Genomic DNA, 23,085 nt, shown 5'->3' with positions numbered 1-23,085 from the left:
TGAGCTGCCACAAGTCAGAGCACTCACTAGAATTAATGTGTGAACTTTCATCTTGCAAAGAAAACCTGAAAAGGTTTCTCAGAGAGCAGGGAGTGAGAGAGGGGGACTGGGGTTAACCTCTTGTGGTGCACCTGACCCTCTAGTTCCACCTGATGTTCAGATGCTTTTGCTTCTCAAGCACAGACAGCAGCTCCTGTGGCTTTCAGGCTATTTTTCTTGACCCTCTGGGTGCTCAAAACCAGAGCAAGTACAGAAGTAGCCTATGTAAGAGTTACAAAGAAATCCTGAACCCCACTTCCAAGGGTTGGGCTTGAACCTTAAAAGACTGCATTTCATAAAGAGCTTTCTTCATACATTCACAGCTTTTCTACATTTACAGTTTTGTCAAAATTATTATAAAACATTTATTGACAGTACAACAGAACAAATTTCTGTAAAGCAAAATTAAAGAGGAAAATGGCTTTAAGTAATTTTTGACTAGCCAGCTGTACAAAAGCTTAAGCAAGGCAGCAGTCAGGGAGGATGGGTTTGGAAGAATCCACATGGAGTTCAGGAGATGTCATGCCTTATTAGGTCACCAAAATAAGCTGTTATTGTCTTCAGTTTGAAATTGAGAAAATTTTGTTCTATTTCAACTTTCCCTCCTGGCCCTGCTAAGGAAGCCACCTGAAAAACAAAGAACAAAAAATAAACCAATCAATGTACAGGAAAAGAGGCAAAACCCCAAACCTAATGCACAAACAATCAGAAAAAAATATCTCTGCTCTGTTAATACTGGTGGAAAATGTTCCTTGGCAGCTAATGTCTCTGATCCTCTTTTTATGTCTCCTTTTACTCACAGAAGCTGTTTGTGGCTTGTGACTGAAAAACCCTCCTTACCCAAATCACATAAACAAGAGGATTTCAGAGCCAAAGAGAAACATTCCGAAGTTGACATGCTGTGCTGAGGCAAGAGATGCTACTCTGGTTTGCATGGTACTTGGCATTTGAGAAATGCCAGTGTAGCAAAAAGCAACCTATAAGCTGTGCTTGAAAGATGCCACATCCCAAATTTTGGGGGAAGAGTAAAACCAATTTTAGTAATTAGAATTAGGAAGCATAAAGGTTGCACTGAAGAGTGGCAGGGTGGAAGGGAACAACCCAAACAAAACCAAGCCCTAAACGCACAGAGAAACTCACCAACAAAGGTCACGGTTCATTGTTGTTGCTACTGCAGCTAAAGAAAAAGCTGTTGTATGCACTGGAGTTGCAGGCAGTGCTGAGGGCAAGGCTGGGGCAGCAGTGCCTCTGCAGGCTGGGGGAGCCTGTCAGGCAGCACCGGTCCCAGCTTTGTGTTTATGATCACTGGAGTGAGAATTTCATCATTCAGGCTCTGCTGGACTGAGCCCAGTGCACACCTTTAATGCTTAATATTTACAGACAGACACCACTTCACAGAGGACTTTGCATTTTGGACTGGAGCAGGCAGTACTCTCCCTTCTCCTCTTCCTATTCAGGATGCCTCTGAGGGATAACAGCTTACAGGCCATCAACTCCTCATCAGGAGAGACTGCACAGTCAGAAGGACAAACACCAAAACTGAACATTGTCTGCTTTTCTCCCCCTCCACTTTGGACCCTGAGGACGTGTCCTGTGGGGGGGGGTCCATGCTCCACAGCCAGTTCTGCTCCGTGCTGCCACTCTCCCAGGCTGCTGCAGGAAAATTATTTCTATAGCTCCCCATGCAGGGAAACTTCCCAGGCAAAGTTATCAGGGTCTACAAGCCTGCAGTAGATTTTAACTGATCTTTAAGTCGAGATGATGTTAGCAGCTGAAACTTTGAGTTCAAGCTGTGTTATTAACACTTCTAAAGTCCCTTGAGACTTAACTCTGTAGTGCAGGTTTAAATATAAACATGCTGAACTTCCTCTATTTTATCATGAGTAAAAAACCAGCCTACTATCAAGAGAAAATAACAGATTAATTTAAACTATAAATTGAACCTTTATTGACTTATCCAGAAAACCGCCACACTTATCTAAATCAAGCATTTACTTTTCTGTTTTGATTTTCTCCCTTTTTTTGGGGTTTTTTTTAGACAAAAAGTGTGAGCAGTTTCTTCATCCTTCAACTTCTGATGAAAGGAAAAAACGCTCAGCGTTCTTGTCAGAGAGGAACCTGCCACTTAAGTAAAAAAACAGAGGCTGGCTGACTTATAAATAGCACAAGAATCTAAAACTGGCAAGTGATCAGGAATGTTAATTTTACAACTTATCTGTTCTTACTTGAAATCCCACAAATCATTGTGGGTTGATCCATAGTTTTTCTAGGAAGATGTTAACTTTTAATTTTTTACAAACAGAAGCTGGAATGTCCCTTCCAAAAAAGCATCAAGAGGCTTTGCACTTTATAGTTGATGTCTCTTAAGTATTCTAAAATATTAATTGGATTAGTCAGTATAAGAATACAGAAATTAGCATCTGGGGGTTATGCACTCCTACTTTCTGGGCATGGTTTGTGTCACTAGCATATCTAAGTATGACTAACACATTGATATTAAACACTAGTATTTACTAAACATTTCTCTTAGAAGGCCAAGTAAAACAAGATGCCCCTACACTGACGGGTGGTGTCCACCAAGGGACAGCTGAAAATTTACATATGTTGTGTCTGGTGTCTAAGTGTTAAACCCAGGATAACTATGATTAATTTGACTAAAGGTATTTGATAAACCCAAAGGTGAAAAAAAAAATTAAATAAACACATGGGAATAAGCTCTGCTGGGACAGATCTGGTACTGTATGCTCTTTAACCCACCCGATACACAGAGGAGAGAAATGCAAATCCTCTGTGACAATGCTTAGTTGTAAATTGCTGGAGGTTGCAAATTTAATTACGTAGGAGTTGCCAAGTTTTCCTCAGCAGGGCTCAGTCAACTCTGACAAGTGTAGTGAGGGAAGGCTGCCACACACCAAACTTCAGAAGGGTCTGGCCTGGCAGAGGGACACCCTCTAAAAATAACAGCAGATTGAGGAACGATGCTTTGAGAAAAACAAAGGTGCTCAGCTATTTTTAGAGATATCGACAAACATCTCCTGTTTTTGCAGTGCACTACAATGGTGAATACAGAAAGACTTTTTAAAAACTTGACTAGTCCAAAATGTCTTTATTTTGCACTTTCCTGTGTACAAACAATGATTCCCTGCTGGCGACTCTCCTTACCCTGGTTTATTCTTTAATCCAAACCCACATTACCTGGGTGGACAGCTATTGCTTCCTTTGCTGTCCCTAGGCAGAGGTAAAGGTTGCAGCTTCATTTAACCCCTCCCTGCATCCCTCTCACCTCTCACCTTCATCTCTCAGTTCAGTGACTACTGCTAAAAAGAGTCCACAGCCACAGCCAAAACACATCAAAAAAGCAGCCAACAGGTTTGAAAAGGAGACATCAGAAAAGATGAAAATATGAAAGGGGAAACAAACACAGAAGATTATTTCAGGAGCACGAGTTGCTTGAGGTGCAAACTTCCCTTACATTCTTCAAGTGTACTTTTGATCTTGAAGGTTTTCCTACTGGTCTTTGGGGTTTTTTACGTTTTTTTAATCATACTGAAACTCTTTCAGTAAAGTAACTTCCCATCTGTTCCAGCCACCAACTAATATAACTGTGGACTAAAACTTTATCATATTTTTTCCTCCCGTCCTAGAAACTTCTCTGAGGTACGACAAGTACAAGCTTTTTGACTTGATATGGAGGCACACAAGGACTCTGTGAATCAGTTAATTTTACAGAATACTACTAAAATTAAGAATCCCCTCACCTTGTATCCAACCTAAAAGCTAAGGGGAACAAAACCCAACCCACTTGAAAAAGAAGAAAATGGTATTCTTTACACTGAACATAATAAAATAAAATGCTCTCAGGCAGCATTTTTGAAAATGTACAGGTATACATGTGAATAATGACACCATCACAGTGGTGCTGTCACCCTTTAATAGGCCAGACATTTATTTATTTTTTTCTTACTTTGTGTAGGCAAATTATAATTCAGTATGCAAGCATTATGAGCTTCAGGAAGACTGAAGTTCAGAAGTATCACTCTGGCTTGGTGTATGCCATGGGTAACTTCTGGCTTTTATCAAGGACAGAGAACACACATGAGTGTCAAGTGGGCTGCTTAAAAGCTGTTGTTATTAACACAATAGTCACAGCTGAAGTGTATGCAATTACATTCACTTAGAAATTATCAGCCTCCAAAACACATCAACCCACGGTATTTTACCCGCCAACTCCCCTAATACCTAAGCATCTTAAAAATACTATCAAATCAACTTCTGTTCATTTCCTGGCCTCTCACTCCCTGCTTTGCTCGCTGTTCTATTTACTCCTAAACAAAGATGACTCTGCTTGGCAAGTCCTATTTGGCTAGGCTCCATTTTAAAACATCACAGCTAAAAGAGACAATTCAAATAAATAAATGGGTTTTACTCATCTTCACTCTCCCTTCATTGAGCAGCCATTTTTAACAACTGGACCTTCACAAACAGAAACACAGCAACACAGAAACACATTTTTTCATCCAGGCAGTATATTGCAGACAGAACAAGGCCTCAGTGTCTAACTCCAGATTTTCTCAACGTGATTGATGGAGATGAGGTAGAAAAAAAGACAAGAAAAAAAAGAAAAGTACCAGCATAATGTGTATGTTTTGTAGGACCATCAAGGTCCAGAACACTTTGCTTAATTCTAAGTTCACAGAACCACTCTAAACTAGACAAGAAACAAAAATCCATTCCTGTATTCTGACAGTATTTGAAATATAAGCCAGGTCTGAGACACCAACATTTAGGACAGCAAAAGCTCAAACAGCAGCACAATTTGACAAAATTGTGAGACATAGCTACCACAAACAGCAGTATGCCTGTCTTCAAAGCATGGTAACATTTGAAATGATCACTAAGGCACAATCCAGTATCTGAGCCACTAACCAAGCACAAGCAGGATAAGCAATGAACTCCCAATTCCTCATTACTCCATCTCCCAAATCTGGCTAGGCTGCTAAAGATGCTGATGTGGTTATCTGTCTCACAATAGACCAGGTCACCAACATTTCAGGCTCACCTGTTTATTGGGGGGAGCCATCATGCATCCTGACAACACTGTGACCACCAGTGAGAGACCAACGCTAACTGAGTACAACTTCTACAATGGGATGAAAAGAACAGATTCCACCATGAGCGAGAAGGTCCTACAGCAACAAATTGCAGGTTCCTCCTTATTTGCTGCAAATATTAACATGCAGAAGCATTATCTGGTACAGAAAAGAGTTTGTGAAAGAGATTAGACTACCTGGGATGACTTCAATTCCCAGAGGGAATTGAACAGAACACTTCTCACTCTGCCCAATGAGGCAGAGCACAGCTTCATAAACACTTCATAAATTACATTTATGAACTACATAACAGGCACTAATAAATATACGTATTTTTCAATGTATGTGTACACACATAAGTATTATTCCTGATTGTTCCTAGCTAGGAAGAAGATTGTTAAAGATTAATTCAACCTAAAACCAGACCTTTTTACGCACACATTACAAATTCTCTAACATGTTTGTAAACAAGGAGACTTGATGCAATTCAGGGAAATGTTTTTATATTTATTGTAAATGAGCCAATCATCTTGTACTGGTTTGCTGCTCCCTCTTGAGGCAGAAGTAGAAAAGTTCACTTCTCTGAGACCTAAACTCCGTTGATTTTTTTAAAGGAATTCCAAGAGTTCATTTCTCTCAACAACAGCAACTCCACACACACGTGGGTGTCCCAGCAGAAGCAGTAAGTGCTGTTTTTGCAATAAAGTCATGTGGAACAAGGCTGGATATCTTGTCCACCAATAAGGCAATGAACACCTCTGACACAGCTAGGTCAAGGTCAGCTATCACCCTGCTTTCACTCCAGCAGCAGGATCCCTATATCCCTATTTTACATTTGCTATCTAACAGTGATCTGATAGCTATTTTCCATAAAAATTACACATTTTCCACTAAATTCGAACCACCTTAACTAATGGTTAAATTTTATTGCAAGGTTGTTTTTAACTGCTGGGCTTTTTTTTTTTTTTTTTTTTTTTTTAATTTTTAAAAATTTTTATTTTGCTGGAAATTCACAGCCCTAGAAGTGTAGTGGCAATAAATCCAGAAAAATTCATTTTTAAATTCAGGTGGAGATTTTGTTAGTCAAACCTGTAACAGTCTTCTGTGGACCAGAGTATTCACCAAGGTCACATTTGGAACATGTTTGACACACATTTGTCCACACAGGATGAAGACACTTCATTAAACAGTGGGCTTGATTAACATTCTCTTTCCCCCTCTCAAATCATCAACCTTTTGGTTTTGTTTTTTTTTTTTTTGTTGTTGTTCTTATACTGACACTATTTCTAAAGAAAGGAATAAGGAGCTGATTTCCCTTCCTGAGAGTAGCCCATAGCCTGGAACACTGAACTGAACTGAACCCAGGACCTCAGCCATGAACTTTTAACAACTGAGCCGTGTTTTTGAGCAACAGTTGTTACTCTGCACTACCTGTGTTAAACCAAACCCATGGATGTAATCAACATAATTCAGAGACAACTGTACCAAGATATAGAGATGTCAGGACACCTGGCTCAATCAACCTGAAGAGCCCAGCTCTTCTGAAGGAAAAGGTACAGCCCTGGGGGGAGTATTCCTGCATGCTTTTCTGGAAACAGAATTGAAATGTAGATGCCTTTGGCCATTTAGAAAGCCAGTAAAAAGTGCTCATGAGTAGAGCAGAAAACTCTCTAAGGTCACTCTTCATCATGGGAATGAAATATTTGACAAAAGGCAGTGTTAAGATGCAATGTAATTAGAGAAACTTATTCTAAAATTAAGGTCCCTGTTCAAAGATTCATAAGCCACTTTGACATTTCACCAGCCTGAAATGCAAAAAGGAATTGAATCATCACCTGCCAAAGCAATGGTTCTGTGCACAGCATGGGCTTAGAGTCTGCTAATACTCAGGCCATGTGAATTTCAGCCTTTTTCTCAAGCCAGCTGTTTGCCAGCAACAATTCCACAAGCCACCATATGGCTTGATGCCCTGCCTACTCTGAGTCAGATGCAGTTTTTGGAAGAGCAGGAAAAAGTCCTGGGAAGTCCTGTGGCATCTTGCAGGTGAGAACTGCTTCCTTCTTTCTGAAAAGCTACAAGACATAATTAACATAGAAAATACACAGAGGAACCTAAACCAAACACTCAGGGGAATTGTTAGTCATGTAACTGCTTAAAAAAACCCCAAACTTCTACCAAAATTCTCTAATACAAAAAGCCCCACAACAGTGCCACAAATTCTGTGTTTATCACACATCCCTTCAATGCAAGCAGTCTATATGGAACAACACACTTGTGTGGACACCAAAGGTACCAACCCTGAGAGCAGCGACTGCAGCTGTGATTTCCTGCAACTCCTTCATAAACTGACAGCCATGAAGTTTGAGACTCACCAACTAACCAACTTATCAGACAGTAAGAGCTGGTTAAAATATATTGTTTGATATTTTTATAATGATGTATGTGCCTGGCAATTGGCTTTGAAACTTCTACAAGAAACCCCATTCTGTTGCTTTAAGAAGAAACAGCGCCAAAACCAGGGAAATAATCTTATACTCCTATTTCTAAATATACCAAAAGTACTGCAAACACAGAAATCACTTCACACAAGGGTCAAATTTAAAAACACCAAATACCCCACATTCAGCTGAACAGACTTGAAGTCTTATGTATGTGTTTATAATACTCATGTTTTAAGTCAGCTGAACATTTTATTCATTCACCAAGACCTCATCCAGTAACACACCTGGTTAATATCAGCATTCCGAGGCAGAAAATACACAATATTGTTGGTGATCTTCTTGGAGAGCCTGAAAATTTCAAATGTAGAAGCCAGTAAAGGAAAAAAATAAGAATGGGGAAGGAAAAGTTTCTTTATATTGATTCATTTTGAAAGTATGTCTCAATTTCAGCTATTATGCAATTAAATTGTAGTTAATCTTTTGAGTGTGTGGGCAGGATTCTCTTTTGAAATGCAGAAACTCTTTCACCATTAGTGCCCTAAAAGCAGAAAAAAACTCCCAACACTCACTTTTCATGAAAATTTGTCTGAACTACAAAGAAGTATTTGACAAATTTGAATGTAGTTGTAGCTAGCATATTTAGCTTACAACTGTTTTTTAACCCACTTTGTGAAATCTCTCACACATGCATATGAAGATTTTCTTACAAATATGGTTACATTTTAGCAAAAAAGGGGACAAATTAAGATTATTCTGTGACAAAAGAAACCCCACACTTCATATATGATGAAACTATTATGTTAATACCTTCCCAGATGAATGAGTGCTCAGTATCACTGTTAACAAGCTAGTAGGAAATTATATATATTAATTCAAAGAGTTAATATTTTGCTTGCACTCTTGTGTGATTTCCCAAGTCACAGGCAGGTGCTGACTGAGAACAGTTTTAGTAAGATATTTTAAATAAGATATCCCCTTCATGAATCAATTAAAAAGTGGAATTAATAACAAGGTCATAGTTCACACAATTAGTTATCTCTCTCTCTCTCTATATATATATGTATATATACACACACCACATGGCTATTTGATTGCTATGGGGTATTTTAATAAAATAATTTAAAGGAGTTAAAACTGCTGAATTAACGTTTTAAGTTGAGAGCTACTCAATTCACTGATGGATTTTTTCAGGAAAACCTCATTACTGTTTTATTTGGTAATAAGAAATAAAAATATTTAAATTTAGGTGGTGAAGAGGACTAAACAAATGGTTTGCATCTGGAAGTCCAGCTGCTGACTGTGTCATCCACAGTCAGCCAACTGGGCATGCAAACCCCATGGCAGGAGAGGGAGGAGAGGAAAGAGAGAAGCCCACCACAAGGCAGGCACAGCCTGGAAAGGATATCCATCTGGGCAGATCATGGTTTGGATGTCGAAGATCTCGGCAGTGGCGTAGTCGGGTCCCCCCCAGGGTGGGCTGAGGAACACCACGTCGGCGCGCAGGCCGGCCGCCAGCGCCATGAAGTCTCCGCACAGGAAGTCGATGTGCTCGGCCACGCCGTACACCTCCGCGTTGTGCCGCGCCAGCTGCAGCTTCTCGGGATCGATGTCGATGGCGATCACTGCCCGCCAGAGACAGCAAACACTGGCATTAATGGGAAGGGGGAATGGCGCCCGAGCAGGGGCGGGGCACGGCGGTCAGACACCGCTGCTGTGACAGCCCCACGCAAGGATCAAGGACCAGACATTTATCTGTGGCTGGCTCCATACTTCTGAAAATTGAGTTTAAAAAGCCCCAACCAACACAGCCCAAGAGAGATGGATGATACAAGATCAATACATAATATCAGAAATTAAAATTGAGCCAGGAAATACAAAAAGCCAAGTGAGATGTATAGATGGGATCATAGCCTGCCAAATTTAATGCAGTAGAAACTACCATTTGTCTCGCTCAAACATTGATCATAGATGACCCGGTATGAGTATCTAGCAGGAAATATTTATACAGGAAATACTCTCAACATTTCCCTACAATATCATTAGCTGGCATTAGACTAACGTGAAGTTATTATCACTTTTGTGCAGTTGGTTCTGCAGAATCTGCACGGGATTCCATTCAGTGCTTTAAGTACTGTTCATGTAGAGCCTGTTTTTTTTGAGTACACAGACTTCAAGTAAGAATTGGGAAAAGCAGCAGCTTTGACAGAAGTCCACTTTTACCAGTGATCTCCACAGTATCTGACAGACCAGATATTATGCCACACAACAATAGTGTTGACTAGTACAACACAAATCTGACTCTGACTTAAAATAGAAAAGTAGATTTATTGGTCCTTTTTGAAAACAGAGAGGTCATTTTGTGAGTTTGATGAAGTGAAACAACTGCTGTTGCTACAGAAGCACTGAAAAAGAAAATAAATCAACAAACAGAGCACATACCTGAATAGTGTCAGGAAAAAGATTGAAGAAACAAAACTAATGCACTGTTTACAACACCTACTTACCTCTTTTTGAGGTCAGTGCAAACTGGATAGCATTTCCTCCAACCCCACAGAACGCATCCACTATGATGTCGCAGTTGAATGACTCACTGACACGGACAGCAATATGCTCAGCTATTTTCTCAGGAGTAACAGAAAACCAGCCCTCTGCAGAGGAAGGCGAAGAAATGTATTTTAACCTCTTATTTCAAGGTCACCAAATTAAAAACAAACAACCAAGCCCCACATAAAACTGAAAGTTTAGTGTTAATCCCAAGAATTTTGGCTTAGTGCATTCCACCAGGAAATACCAACTTTGAAGATGATAAACTTTGCTCAGCCCAGAGATTTGCTAAGCAAACAAAGTCTCACTGAAGGAAACCGATATGCCTCAATCTCAATACATGCTTTGTTGACCTTGGTGCTGAGGATTCTGCTTTATCAAGGAGAAGTCCACGAGCACAGCTATGAAAAATTTATATATTGTGATGATGCTCTGTAGGAAATTAAACCAGAAATATATTCTCTTATCCACCATTTTATTTTCTTTGTCACCATGTCTGCTCTGCCAATTAATCTGCAACTTTATGAGGGAAAGCATTAGAAATTGAAGGCTTACAAACCCAACCAACAAAAAATACCTGGAAATCCTAATTCCTCCTTTACCTATTAATTTATGATTTGAAGTGTTTTGCAAGCAAACATGGAAAAAAGTCGCTTTGCAAGTGACTGCTGCAAGTCAGAACAAAACAGAATGAAACTAGATCCATCAGCATACTTGGAAGTTTCACAAAATTATTTTATAAATACAGAAATAGAAAAATATCACTGAGTTTCTGAACAAGTCCTGACAAAGTGTAATTTGGGTCCAGCAAGATCTTCAGCAAATATAAGCACTAATGCAGACAGGGATGTGCCACACAAAAAGCATTGAAGTCCAAGACTGCCTGGTACCTGCCTGCTGGGAGGCGGGGGAAGGAATTTATCCATGGGTGCAAAGACACACTCAGTAGTGATCCTCTTTTAAGAAAATTAGTAATAAACTGCAAGAAGGACCACAGATTTGGATAAATCCTCGGATATATCACCAAGTCAGCACACTTAGTACTGAACCCACCTCTGTCTAGTTTAATTCCCTCATCAAACCGGGAGAAGAGCCGGTAGCGTTGTGCCCAGTACTTGACGAGCTCTGGATCAGCAGCAATCTCAGGAGGTATAGTTCTCTGTGCATTTTTCTTCCTCCTCCTTCTTTTTGTCTCCTTCTTCTTTGCAGTAATGTTTTCATCCACAGCTGGAAGACACTGCAAAAGTTAACAGTCACTGTTCTTGTAGGCTAGAGAATGTAATTGGTAGGTGAGTGTTAAGATTTAAAAACACTGCTAAATGTTCTTTATTACTGTTTGCCAGATTATGAAGATTAGAGGCTTTAAATTAAAAAATAGCATCCTGTATTTCAAGGGATTAGCCACAGTCCTAAAAATCCTCACTGTTCACCCTATTATTTAAGAGCCTGAATCTTCAGCTGGAGACAATAAACTCTATGTAATGAGCAAACAAGTGGATCAGAAACCAGTTTAATGCCCTTTTATCAGTAATGAATTAAAACTAATCTAGACGAGAGTTTTACAGTAGGAATCTAACATAACTGAACTACCGTAGGAAGGATTAAATTCTATGTAAAAACCTGAATAATCCTGCTTTCCTTTGTTTCATGTTAAATAGAAAAGTGTGTAATATTGATTTTTTTAAAATCCTATAAAATAATTTTAACAACACATGTTCCCTAGAGCTCAGCAATGTGCATTTGAACCCAAAACTTCATGGTCTGTGCAGCTACCTGAGGTTTAATAACCCTCATGCTTGCAGAGGGTAAAAAAGGTACAAATTGCAAACCTGTTAGACCCTGTCAAGGATAAACAATGACTGTTCATCTATAAAGAAGTACTGTCACCATTAGAGACAAGACCTGGGATTCTGGCATTCCAGAAATAAGCTAATTCCACTAGCACAACTCTCAATTGCTTTCGTTACCCCTTAGACATAATGAATCCCATTGAATTAACAAAATAAGTAAGTACTGCACGACACAGTAACTTGAGAAGGCAGTATCAAGTCCACTGCCAATTCATTTCATCAGTTTGCAGGAAACTGATTTACCTTGGCTGATGTCCTCCGTCTCTGGCTGGAGATAATCAGGAATATCCAGAGGGACAAGCTGCCGCCCACCGCCAGGCTCAGGCCTCCCTGTCCCCAGCTCACTGGAGCCACTCGCCGCAGCGTCCTGCACCTCCCCCTCAAGCTTACTCCCTCCAGGCTCTGTGCAGGCTGCACTGGGAGATGGTGGCTCCTGGATTTCAGCAGCCGGCGTCGCACTCTGTGTGGCAGCAACGCCCTCCTGACCCTCTGAGTCGCTGCTGCTCACAGACGATGCCTCTGCTTTACCCTGAGGGGTGCCTGTCTGGGACCTGTCTTCCTCCTCAGGTTTACTAATCTGCTTCAGGAACATTTCCACCTGCAATTGGAAAGTATCACAGATGATCAGATGATGATCTGTTATCCAGAGCATAGCTTAAAATCTTTACAGTTCAAAAGCACCTGCCACTGCAGGCACTCTCTACCATGTGTATTTTGAAAACAGTAAAATATCCAGACTTGAAACATTCAAGTAGTCCTTAACCATGCTCCCTCATAAAAATATTTGGAAACAAGTTGCCTTTGGGAACTAGATGCCAGCTACCTCCAAAAGAGAAACAAAAAATCAAGCAACCAACAAAAAGATTAACTGATAAATACAGTAAATAATTATCATGGAATATCTAGATAGTCACACTTGCCACAGCCCAGGTGACCAAGTCTACTACTTAACAACTATCTTTCTCTAATCTGCATTCAGAGATAACTCTGCCTCTCAGGGAAGAGTTTTTTAGCATAAATAGGTAAAATTACCTTCACACATTTGTTGCCTCACCTTCAAGATGTACCAAATGGTGCAGGTGGTAAAGGGTTCTGCTGCACAGCAGAGAGTTCGACATAAGCTCCTAACCAAGGCACAGACACCACTCCAAACTCCTCAAAGGCACATGCAGATGCTCCTTTTTACATTACTGTTGCTCTGAATGACTCTAGACCTGGAGCAGTTCCTTACCTGGAAGTCTGAGGAAATTCATAACTTTTTTTTCCTTCACATAATTAAGGCTGCCCTCAAACTATATTGGCCCCAGGTACAAAATCAAAAATGAATCAGAAATTATAGCAATGTGACTGGAGCTCAATAAAACACATATGGCATCACCACCACCAGAAAACAGTGCTTTGCACTTGGGTTTTGGGGAATGCCAAGCATCCCAGAAGGTGAAATAACATTAAAATCTGTGCCCTCAGATATTCAGAAAGATTTAACTAAGTAAAATCTCCAGTGAACAAATATTTCTACTTCTTAGCAATTTCTGAGTTTAAAAACCAAAAGCATAAAGTTGTAGATGAAAATAAATGCAGGTAGAGGTACAAGCAAAACCCTTTCAAAATTACTAAAAACATGGAGTTCCATGAAATACACTAATCTACACAAAGATTTTCTGTTACTGCTGAAATGTCAGCATTAACAACTGGCTTCACATGCAATTTACAATCAAAGATACTTTTAGTAACAACAGAAACCTACACACACCTCTAAAGCTACGTGCACCCAGATGTTAGGAGTAACTTTCACATAGCTTGGCCATTTAAGCTCACAATCCTCTCAACAGGTCTACCAATGCCTTTCCATAGCCATCCTAATCTAAATAATCTTCACATTGGTGGGAGGCAGATAGGAGGGGGAGAAAACAAAAAAGAAAAAAAGGAGCAGTGGACTGACATTTAAAATGCCATCTACTCTGGGCAATTAATATTTTGTTTTCGTTTTTATAATACAACAACAGCTAAGGTAGCAGATAAATCTATGAATTACAACAGTGTTAGCAACTAAACATACCTTCTTCAAAGTTTTGCTTTTTTTGCATGTCATTTCAGATTCCTCTGTAAAGAAGATGTGTGTGTTTTTGCTCTTCCTTGGTTTACGCAGATCCAAGAATTTGGACTTGAGCTTTGCTTTTTTCTCCAAGTACTGCACACTTCGGTGGGTGAAATCTGGAATTCCACCATACCTGAAAATACACAGATAGATACATACATAAGGACTTAGTTGGTTAATTTCCAGTTTAGAAGCTTTAACATGAATGTTGATGTTTGCAAAAAACATAACTTAAGACTTAAATATTTTTTTATTGCTCCATTTAAAATAGGTCACTGGGTGGAGCTGCAAAACATTGTACCTTCATGAAAGTGTTAAAAATTTTTATTTGAAAATATTTAACCTAATTAGTTTTAGATTTTTTTTTCTAGTTATATAGTAGTTATCTAGTAGTTATATCACTTTAGATGAAAACAATTTTCCGGGCCAGCCTGAAGAATAGGAAATGAAAAAAAATCTTGAGTAGAAAAATAACAGATCTTTTTGGTGGCTCACCTTTGGAGGTCAAGAACCTCCTTGACCTCTTGACCACCTTTGGAGGTCAAGAACCTCCAAACCAGCTGCTTTTATCTTCTAGCAAATGCAATTAAAAAAAAAACAACTAAAAAAAAATTTCACTGGCCAAAGCCTGGCAACACTTTACTAGTATGATGATATTTCACTAGTATAAAGGAACTTCATTCCAGTATGAAACAGCTAAAAATCATGATCTCAGCCCACAGGACTCCAAACTGAGAGGACCATTTATTGTCAGAGCCTTTGTGCTCTAATTTAAGTAGCTGACCAGCCACTTCACATTTATACAACTGAAAGTACATTACGTGTTACACTAAGGTCTAGCATGTAAGGTACTTTCAGTTGTATAAATGATTCCCAGAGACTAACTCTGGAACTCAGCTTCAAAAGTTTAACAAAAAGGAAATGGAGATTAATGGTTTATTTCCATAATAACAAGAGGGCTGACATGCTATGAAAAGCCCCACAGTTCCTTGTAAGTAATTACTTTTGTCCTGTGCCACACTTGAAACCCAACACAGAGCAGGTTTCCTCGGGATCTTCTACTGGGTTCTCATCCATGTCCAGCTCATGGCTAGGAAAAAACACAGATGACAAAGTTACTTACTGTGAAGAAACCAATCATTTTACAGCTATACTGCTAAAAATCTTGCAAATTGAAAACATTTAAATGTGGGTTTCAAGTAAGTTCCTTCACACAGTGCTGAAACCAAACCAAGCAAATAACACCACTCTATTCTTGTGCATGAATTTTTGGGTTGGTTTGTTTTTTCTACCCAATTTTATGGACATATGCCCTTCTACTGGGGTTATAATATTCCAAGTATTCTGAATGACCTCTTAAAATACTTAATGGCAAACCCTACATGATGAAGACAGTGTTTGCTCACCCTATTTCCAGATTACCTTCATCATCTATCATGTTACCTACATTATAATCTATATTATTAATGCCGTGAGAACAGCCAAATACTAGAATGAAACCACAGCTACGTGATTAGCAGGTAAAAATTCCACCCACTCCTTCACATTTGAGTCTGCAAATTTATTAGAGGAAGAGCCATCTCACCATCTTTGAGACTATATATTTTTAGAGAAGAAAGAAAAAAAAACGGTGACAAGGCAGATACTGCCCATTTTATGACTGCCACAGCTCTGAGCATTTTACTGGCAGCATTCAATGCAGTTAAACAATACAGATTATTTACTGTTGTTCTGGTATTGTCTACATTAATTAGACCTAAATAAGCAAGCTGCCCTATGCAATTTAACAATTTCGTATACTCCTGTGGCACAAGAACAGCACCATCACCTTGTACAGTCATCAAGGCCATACATTGTTTTCATCAAGCACTGGAAGAGAGGAAACATCTACTGCTTGTTGTGAGGCAAAGCAATAAGCAGTGATGGAAGACTATGTGGCTTTGTACTGACATTTTAACTCATATCCTCAATCAAAGGTATAGTTAGTATAAATCAGAAGGCTCCTGGAGCTGGACTGCATGAGAAAAAAGCTCATGTAAATTTCATGACTTGCCTTCTCTTGACTTTGACACATCTGTATTCAGGAGGCTCTTCATCCTCATCTTCATCTTGGTCATGAAGCAGCAACTGGTTTTTTTCACTTGAATTCGAGCTACATGACTCCTTCACACCTAAAAAAAGATACATGAAATTCTCCTTCTGCATAAATCAAATCCTTACCTTCCTGTCCCCAAAGTACCCCTGCAGCTACAGCTAGTTAGTGTGTGCCAAACACACATCTTTACTTGTCTTTGTCTGAGGAACAACATACTAATAAAGCTTTCAGTATTACACTGTAGTGTTAACAATCTTATGAAGGACCAACTTCAAATTATCTCATCTCTCCATGAAAAATAAAATGTCTGCAAGATACAAAATTTGAAACAGTTTCACCTTGTGTGTAAAATTTGTTTTCCATCTCATTAGCTATGCAAAGATATTCACACGGATTTAGAAAAGGAAGATTTAAACAGTCCTCTCATTTCTTTTTCAAAAGGAGATCTTCTTTTCATCTCTCCCATTCCTGCTCTACTGTAGGACCAAGCTGGGACTACATCTGCTTTTTCCTCTCCTACAAAGTCTCTAGCAGCAGACTTAAGTCTCAGCTGCAGTATCAAGAATAAGATAAATAATTAAATATGCACTAACAAGGATCTCTCACCAATATCTGTAGTACATTTGAAGAATTATGAAGTACATGTTCTGTTAAAACCATTTCTGGCTGAAAAACACATTCAATATACAGGTTAGAGAGGGGAAATCATCCAAAGAAGCAGAGGGAAGAAAAAGGAATCGAGTATGCAATCATTCCACAAAATACCTAATTGACTTTTTAAAAATAATACAGACATGCCCTTGTTTCTTATATACAACTACCTAGAGAATTCTGATTTTCTATTACCTGACTGGCTAACACTCTTATTTTCACAAGATGCTCTCCTTTTTCTGCTTCCTCCATCACAGGGCTCCTTCTGGCTTCCACTGTCAGATGAACTCTGCTCTTCAGTATCTTTGTGGGCTACTGTTAGAGCAGCACTGCTCTGCTCCACTTCCTCCAAATTCAGATTTAAATCACAAATCCCAGAAATTATTTCACTGTGGAGCTCAGCACTTGAAGGGAGTCCTTCCTCACTTCTGGTCTTGGAGGGAGACAGCTCCAAGCTCAGCACTTCACTGTGCTCAGGTCCTGGGCTAACCAAGCCCATTTCTCCTGAAAAACCAGTCTCCTGTGTAATTCCATTAATTTCCACTTTGTCACCATGTGAGCTCTCAGTAGTCCATCCTTGACTTGTCCAGTACTGAAACTGTTCCCAATAATACCAGTACAGTTCACTATAATGCTGCTCCCATTCTTCCTTAGTATCTGGACTACTCCAAGGCTCAGAGGCTATGATGCCTTCAGATGATGACACCTCTTGGTGCTTTTCCAACCAACTTTGCCAAAGAAGGCCTTCTCCGTACTCGTTCCAGTACTTCTCCCATTTTTCTTTAAGTTCACTGGGTAAAGCCTCACTTGCAAGGCTTTCTGAACTTTCACAGTTCTCTTCAATTACAGCTTGAGGTTTGCTGCTCATCTCACACTGCTCTGTAGCTAGGGCCAGCTCACCAGAAACAGACTGGGTACAACCACCACAAGCTTCGTCCTGGCACTCCTGCCCCATTTTATCCTTGTGCTTTTGCTCTAACTCTTTTTTCTTCTTCTTTTTCTTTTTCATAATCTTCACATTATTTTTCTTTCTATAATTTTCTGTCACCTAAAAGATAATGGAAAAGTTAGAATTCCACAACATATATACAACCTTGTTCTCTCTCTAGTCACATTTCTGTTTCCATTGGAACCCTCCCTCTCAGTGCAACCCTGCTGTTAGCTTTCTCCCCAAAAAGGCTGTAGAGTTTTTGGGTCTGATAGGGCCCTGCTATACAACCTCAACTGGCACTTCTGAGGAAGGTGTGAGGATGAGCTGTAGAAACACACATATACAAAAAAGCAGAATGATAGACAGAAGTGAGGCTGCTGAGTGGGAAGTCATGAGCAGCTCAAAGATTCAGAAGGAAAGTCATTAACAAGAAATGCTTTAAATCCTAAAGGGAAGTTGGTCAGGAATTGAAGGGTGAGAAGGTTGAGCTCAACAGCAAAATACTGTCTTGGTAACATCAAGGTTTTGTTTTATGCAGCTGTGGTGGCTGACCCTTACTTACCTGGTATCTGCCCAATCAGCAAATACTGTTTAGTGTCTTATTAGGGTAGCAAACATAATGTTCAACCTCATAGAATGTTTAATACTTGCTATTTTGGATGCTGTACACACACACAAAAAAATCATTCTGTAATCAGAAACTCTGTAAATCCTGCAGCTGAATCTCTGTTGTCTTGAAGAGAGTGACCCAGAAGAAGGGAGCAATATCTTTTCCATCCCATAATAATCTCTAATCTTCCGATTTGGCTAACAGAAATAGGAAACAAGGAAACAACAACCTCCTGCCCAAACAGGTGGCCCTTTCATTTGTACAGTACAATCATTTCACTTGTTACAACAAACTCAGCTACTACAGTCACCTGGTGGAACAGAACACAGAAACCCGTTCCTGAAAGGAACACTAAGGTAACTTGTTGGTTTCATCAATTACAACTCCACTTGTTTCAGAGGGGCTTCCTGTGATGATAAAACTTACATGGACAAAGGACTGAATGTATGCCCCAATAGCTGCAATCCTTAGTTTTGTTACACTGACAAAAATGTAAGGTGCACTATACAGAAGTTAAAACTGAAGAACTGACATTGATCTTTCATCCACATCCCTCATGTTATTGTACACAGTCCAAAGCACAATGCTTAGTAGTAATCTCATAAGAAAATGCATTATTTTCCCATTCAACTTATTTGCATATTACTACACAGCAACAAAAATTGTATACGCACTTCAGGCTTGAATTTGGATGCCTGTATGGTGTATTTACAAGTTATCAATTAAAATTACATACAAGTTTCTCCTATTTATTTACAAATTAATTAGGTCAGAACCATGCAGTGCTCTGTCTCACTGTCAGGGAGGTCTGTATTCCATAGAATGGACAGTGTGAATATTGCACTATCTTTTCATCATCAGTGAAAACTTCAGGCCCCTTCTAAAACCCAAATGTTCCCTATTGGAAAAAAAGCATCAATGCCTCATTCCTGCCTTTTGGAACAGCCTGGCTTTATCAGCTGCAAGAGGGATTTGAAAAACCAGCTGTTTACATTACTATCAAAAGCAAAATGGTTCAAGCAGACAGTGTGAAAATAAGTGCTCAGACTGGAGTGTACTAGCTGTCCTGATGTGCAGCATCAGCTTTATCACAGCTGTTTTAAATCAGGTTTCCCTAGTCACAAGACCACTATAGATATGGACACATAAAGCACAGCCTTGACCCTGTTTAGTCCAACTGGCAGAGGGGTTTTACAACCTGGACAGACCAAGGTGCTGTGTGCTTTTATCAGGATGCAATGCAGGCAGCTTAAAGGCAGCTCTGATACATTTCCATGAACCGCCATCTCAGAAATAACTGAGAGGAGGCATGTCCCTAGGTCTGGAAACAAGGCATGTCCCTAGGTCTGGAAACATTACACAAACAGAAACAAATAAAGCAAGTAAAGATTTACCACAAAGTCCCTGTGGGCTGACTGCCCACCAAACTGAAGAGGTAATCCCATACTCTTCATGAGCTCGGCTTCTGAGTCTAATTCAACTTCTTCCAGGTCCAGGGCATGATTAGTATCCACCTTTAATCTCACATTGGGACAATGGCTCTCCTCCTCAGATGCTTGTTCTTCCCCTGTTATCAAGATATATTCATGAATATAATCTGGTTCTGACACCTCAATGCCACAGCATGGCACACAAAAGATAGCAGAACTGCCTCTCATGCTGTCTTTCACATTTAAAAATCTTCCTCACAAACAGCTCAATTTCTGCATAACTATCAGTAGGAATCAAAATGTAACTTCAGCAGCCAAGGCACTGGATTGGGTCTGTCTGGAAAGGAGTTAAGTTCTCCATGGCAGTCTCTATGTCACTGTGTTTGGGATTTGTGGCTGAAGCAGTGTGGACAGCACACTAATGTTTTGGCTACTGCTGAGCAGTACTCACACAGCCTTTGTAATCTTCTCTTTGCCTGACTGTGCCCTCCCCAGCAAGCTTGCACTTTTATCAAATTGTTAAGCAGAAACATATGCACATAAAATTACAAATATTGAGAAAGTAGGAGCTGAATATGGATGGAAATTATGAAATCAGAAGCTCCTGACTAAGTTGACAATACTGAAATATTCAAGGTTTTTGGTTTGGTTGTTTAGGATATATTTACTGCCAAATTATCACATAACATGAGACCATTCCATTCTTGACTGATTATTCTCACTACAAATCACTCATACATGTACAAAAACACAGTTTACAATCTCCTTCTTTCATTCCTCTCACATTTCCTCAATCTAATCTGTGCTATTATTTATCAGCTTCTATTTCTGCACAGACTTCCTTTCAAATCAAGACATTATGCTGCTGGATCTACCAACACAGCAATGATTAAAAAAAATACCAAAACAATTATGGTCAGATATGCAAACATGAGGAATTCAAGAGATGGAGTAGGGGAGTGGTGTTGAATTTGTTAGAGTATACACCATGGCAATTCCTAGATTACAAGCACACCAAGTGAGAGACTTATTTTTCTGGTCCTCCTCACATGATTCATTGTATATGTGTGAATCATAATTTTCCCCATCAGTGCTATTGCACTTCTCTACTTCTTACTCAGCAGATTAACTAGCAACAGCTAATGCCCTAGGCTGGGGTAGAGACAGAAGAGACAAACATCTAGGATCCACAGACCCTCCATTATGCAATCAATATTGAATTAAGTTGAAATTACGATTTAAGACTAGGTCAGGGATGTGTGATATAATCTGTTCCATGCACCAGGTGAATATTATGTGAGCAGGTAAAATTTATCTGGATAGGAATTGTTGGGGAAGATGAAACAGGAAAGCCATATAAATATGATTGCCTGGCAAAAGACTTTGAGAATATGGAAACTATAAGCGAGATAGAAATGAAAGCAAGCTTTGAGATACCAAGCCTTAGTTACTGAACAATAGTATGGCTGGCTAATCCACTTTTGATTAGACAATACCCTCTGCTTGCAGACAGGTCCAAGGGTCAGAGCAGACCCTACTAGCTTGGCAGAAGGGGTCCAAAGATTAGCTTTTAGGGTTTAAAATATAACGCAGTACGGTAATGATTCTTATAGGCTGTATGTAAATGCTATAGGATTTGTATCTTGTACTAGACTGGCAAGTGAAAATTAGAATATTTAGCACAGAAGAAGATTTATGGTATTGTAACGGGAACTTCGTCCTCTTTTACTCTTTCTTCCTCTCTCTTTACCTCTCGCTCTCTCTCTCTCTTTCAGGGCTCCTCTTTGGGGCTCCTCTTTGGGGCCTGCTCCAGGCTGTGGCTGGCAGCTCCAAGCAGGGCCCTGCACCCAGGCCCTTTGCAATAAACCCCAAGTTCCAAGACCTGGCTTCGGAGATCTCTCATCTCTATCTGTCCTGACCGTCCTACCCCCCATTGCTCCTACAAGGAATAAGCACTGCACTTGGTTTGACACAAACTTCTACATCAATATTATGGTAACCTGAAAGCTATGTAAGTTTTAAGTTATTATTCACTTCTGTCCCCAAAGCAAAAGTACCAAAAAACAACACAGAGGTAAGAATAACTAAAATAACCATACATAACTCATTTTGAGACTGCAGCTCACATTGCATAGTACATTGTATTAGCTTACCTGTACTGTCATTGTGATCTTTGACATAAAATCCTTTTAATCCCAGTTTATATAATTTTCGATCTCTGTAAAAATAAAGACAGACACAGATGCAGAAAGTCACCATTGAAACGATTTTTTTTTTCAGTAAAAGCAATCATTCAGTGGAAAAAGTCTCCCCAGGGATGCAATAAAATCCCCACCACTGGACGTTTCAAGATGATACTTGATGGGGTACTTAACCTCTTCTAGGCTCCGCTCCCATGAAAGGCTGGACCAAGGGACCTTTCCCAAGGCCCCTTCCCACACGGGCTGCCCTGTGACTCCAGACACGCGAAACAAATAAAAAGTAACAACATCTGGAAAAAGCCTTTAATTAAAGCCTGACGGGAAAGTCCGTAGGAGCGACGCTCAGAAAACGCTGCACTACGCGGTACACTCCGGAATTTAATCTTCTGGTCCTCCTCTCGTTGAGGAGCCGGCTGCTGCCCTGCGGATGGGGAGCGCGAAGGAGGCGGCAGGGCGCGCTGAGCCCCGGCCCAGGGATCGGCGTCTGGGGGCTCCTCTCACCCTTTTCCACGCCCCCCACCAGTGATAAACATGTGGGGTGCTTTTGTGCACAGCCCCGCGAACCCCAGCTCCGCCCGCATCCCCTGGCCGCAGCAGCGCGGCCCTTCCCGCCCGTCCCCAGCGGGACCTCCCCGGCCGCGGGCACCGGGACAGGGGGCGCGCCCGGCGCTACTCACTCGACGAAGGCGCGGGAGCAGAGGCACAGGATGGCGCCGGCCGCTCCCGCCCGCAGCAGCAGCTCGGCCACCAGCCCCGGGCTCGGCTCCTGCACCATCTCTGCGGGGACCGCCCCACGCCCGGCCCGGCCTGGCCCCGCCGCCTTCCGCCGGAACCGCCGCCCGCGCCCGCCCCGCTGCGGCCGGGAGGGCGCCCCAGGCGGGGCCTGCGCTGCCGGTGCCGCCCCACGAGCGGTGCGGGCGTGTAGGAGTGGTCAGAGGGGGTGAAAAGGAGCGAGGCAAAGGGCATGGCAAGGAAAGTCTGCCATAAAAGATGCAGCAGCCAAAATCTGGTAAAACCGGGAGTGGGAAACAGAAGTGAGCAAGGCGTTTTTGGAGTAGTGACGGGAGCAGAATCACAGAATGGTTTGGGACCAAACCATTGGAGC

At 40.7% G+C, this 23,085-nt stretch overlaps 1 protein-coding gene across 1 annotated transcript; it reads right to left on the bottom strand.

The window, feature by feature from the left end:
• Positions 1 to 372: 372 nt before the first annotated feature.
• On the bottom strand, positions 373 to 22,780 carry TGS1 (trimethylguanosine synthase 1). Its single transcript, XM_036406809.1, has 13 exons — positions 22,658 to 22,780; positions 21,933 to 21,997; positions 19,744 to 19,916; positions 17,004 to 17,856; positions 16,116 to 16,233; positions 15,066 to 15,152; positions 14,024 to 14,195; positions 12,208 to 12,562; positions 11,168 to 11,341; positions 10,075 to 10,218; positions 8,976 to 9,192; positions 7,855 to 7,933; positions 373 to 666 (listed from the first exon to the last, which is right to left on the bottom strand). Exons 1-13 carry the CDS (start codon positions 22,753 to 22,755, stop codon positions 550 to 552), a joined length of 2,652 nt encoding a protein of 883 aa, XP_036262702.1. The 5' UTR covers positions 22,756 to 22,780; the 3' UTR covers positions 373 to 549.
• Positions 22,781 to 23,085: the final 305 nt, after the last annotated feature.

This window comes from Molothrus ater, chromosome 1, assembly GCF_012460135.2.
Source record: "Molothrus ater isolate BHLD 08-10-18 breed brown headed cowbird chromosome 1, BPBGC_Mater_1.1, whole genome shotgun sequence".
Classification (NCBI taxonomy): Eukaryota; Metazoa; Chordata; class Aves; order Passeriformes; family Icteridae; genus Molothrus; species Molothrus ater.
This window is presented reverse-complemented; position numbering and strand designations above follow the sequence as displayed.

Bases quoted from the DNA above. Each gene is read 5' to 3' on its own strand.
- TGS1 (XM_036406809.1), bottom strand. From the start codon at position 22,755: ATGGTGCAGGAGCCGAGCCCGGGGCTGGTGGCCGAGCTGCTGCTGCGG. The intron at 16,234-17,003 runs GTAATAGAAAAT...ATCTTTTTTTAG, and splicing joins TAAGAGTGTTAGCCAGTCAG to GTGTGAAGGAGTCATGTAGC. The intron at 10,219-11,167 runs GTGGGTTCAGTA...CTTCCTCTGCAG, and splicing joins GGGAATTAAACTAGACAGAG to AGGGCTGGTTTTCTGTTACT.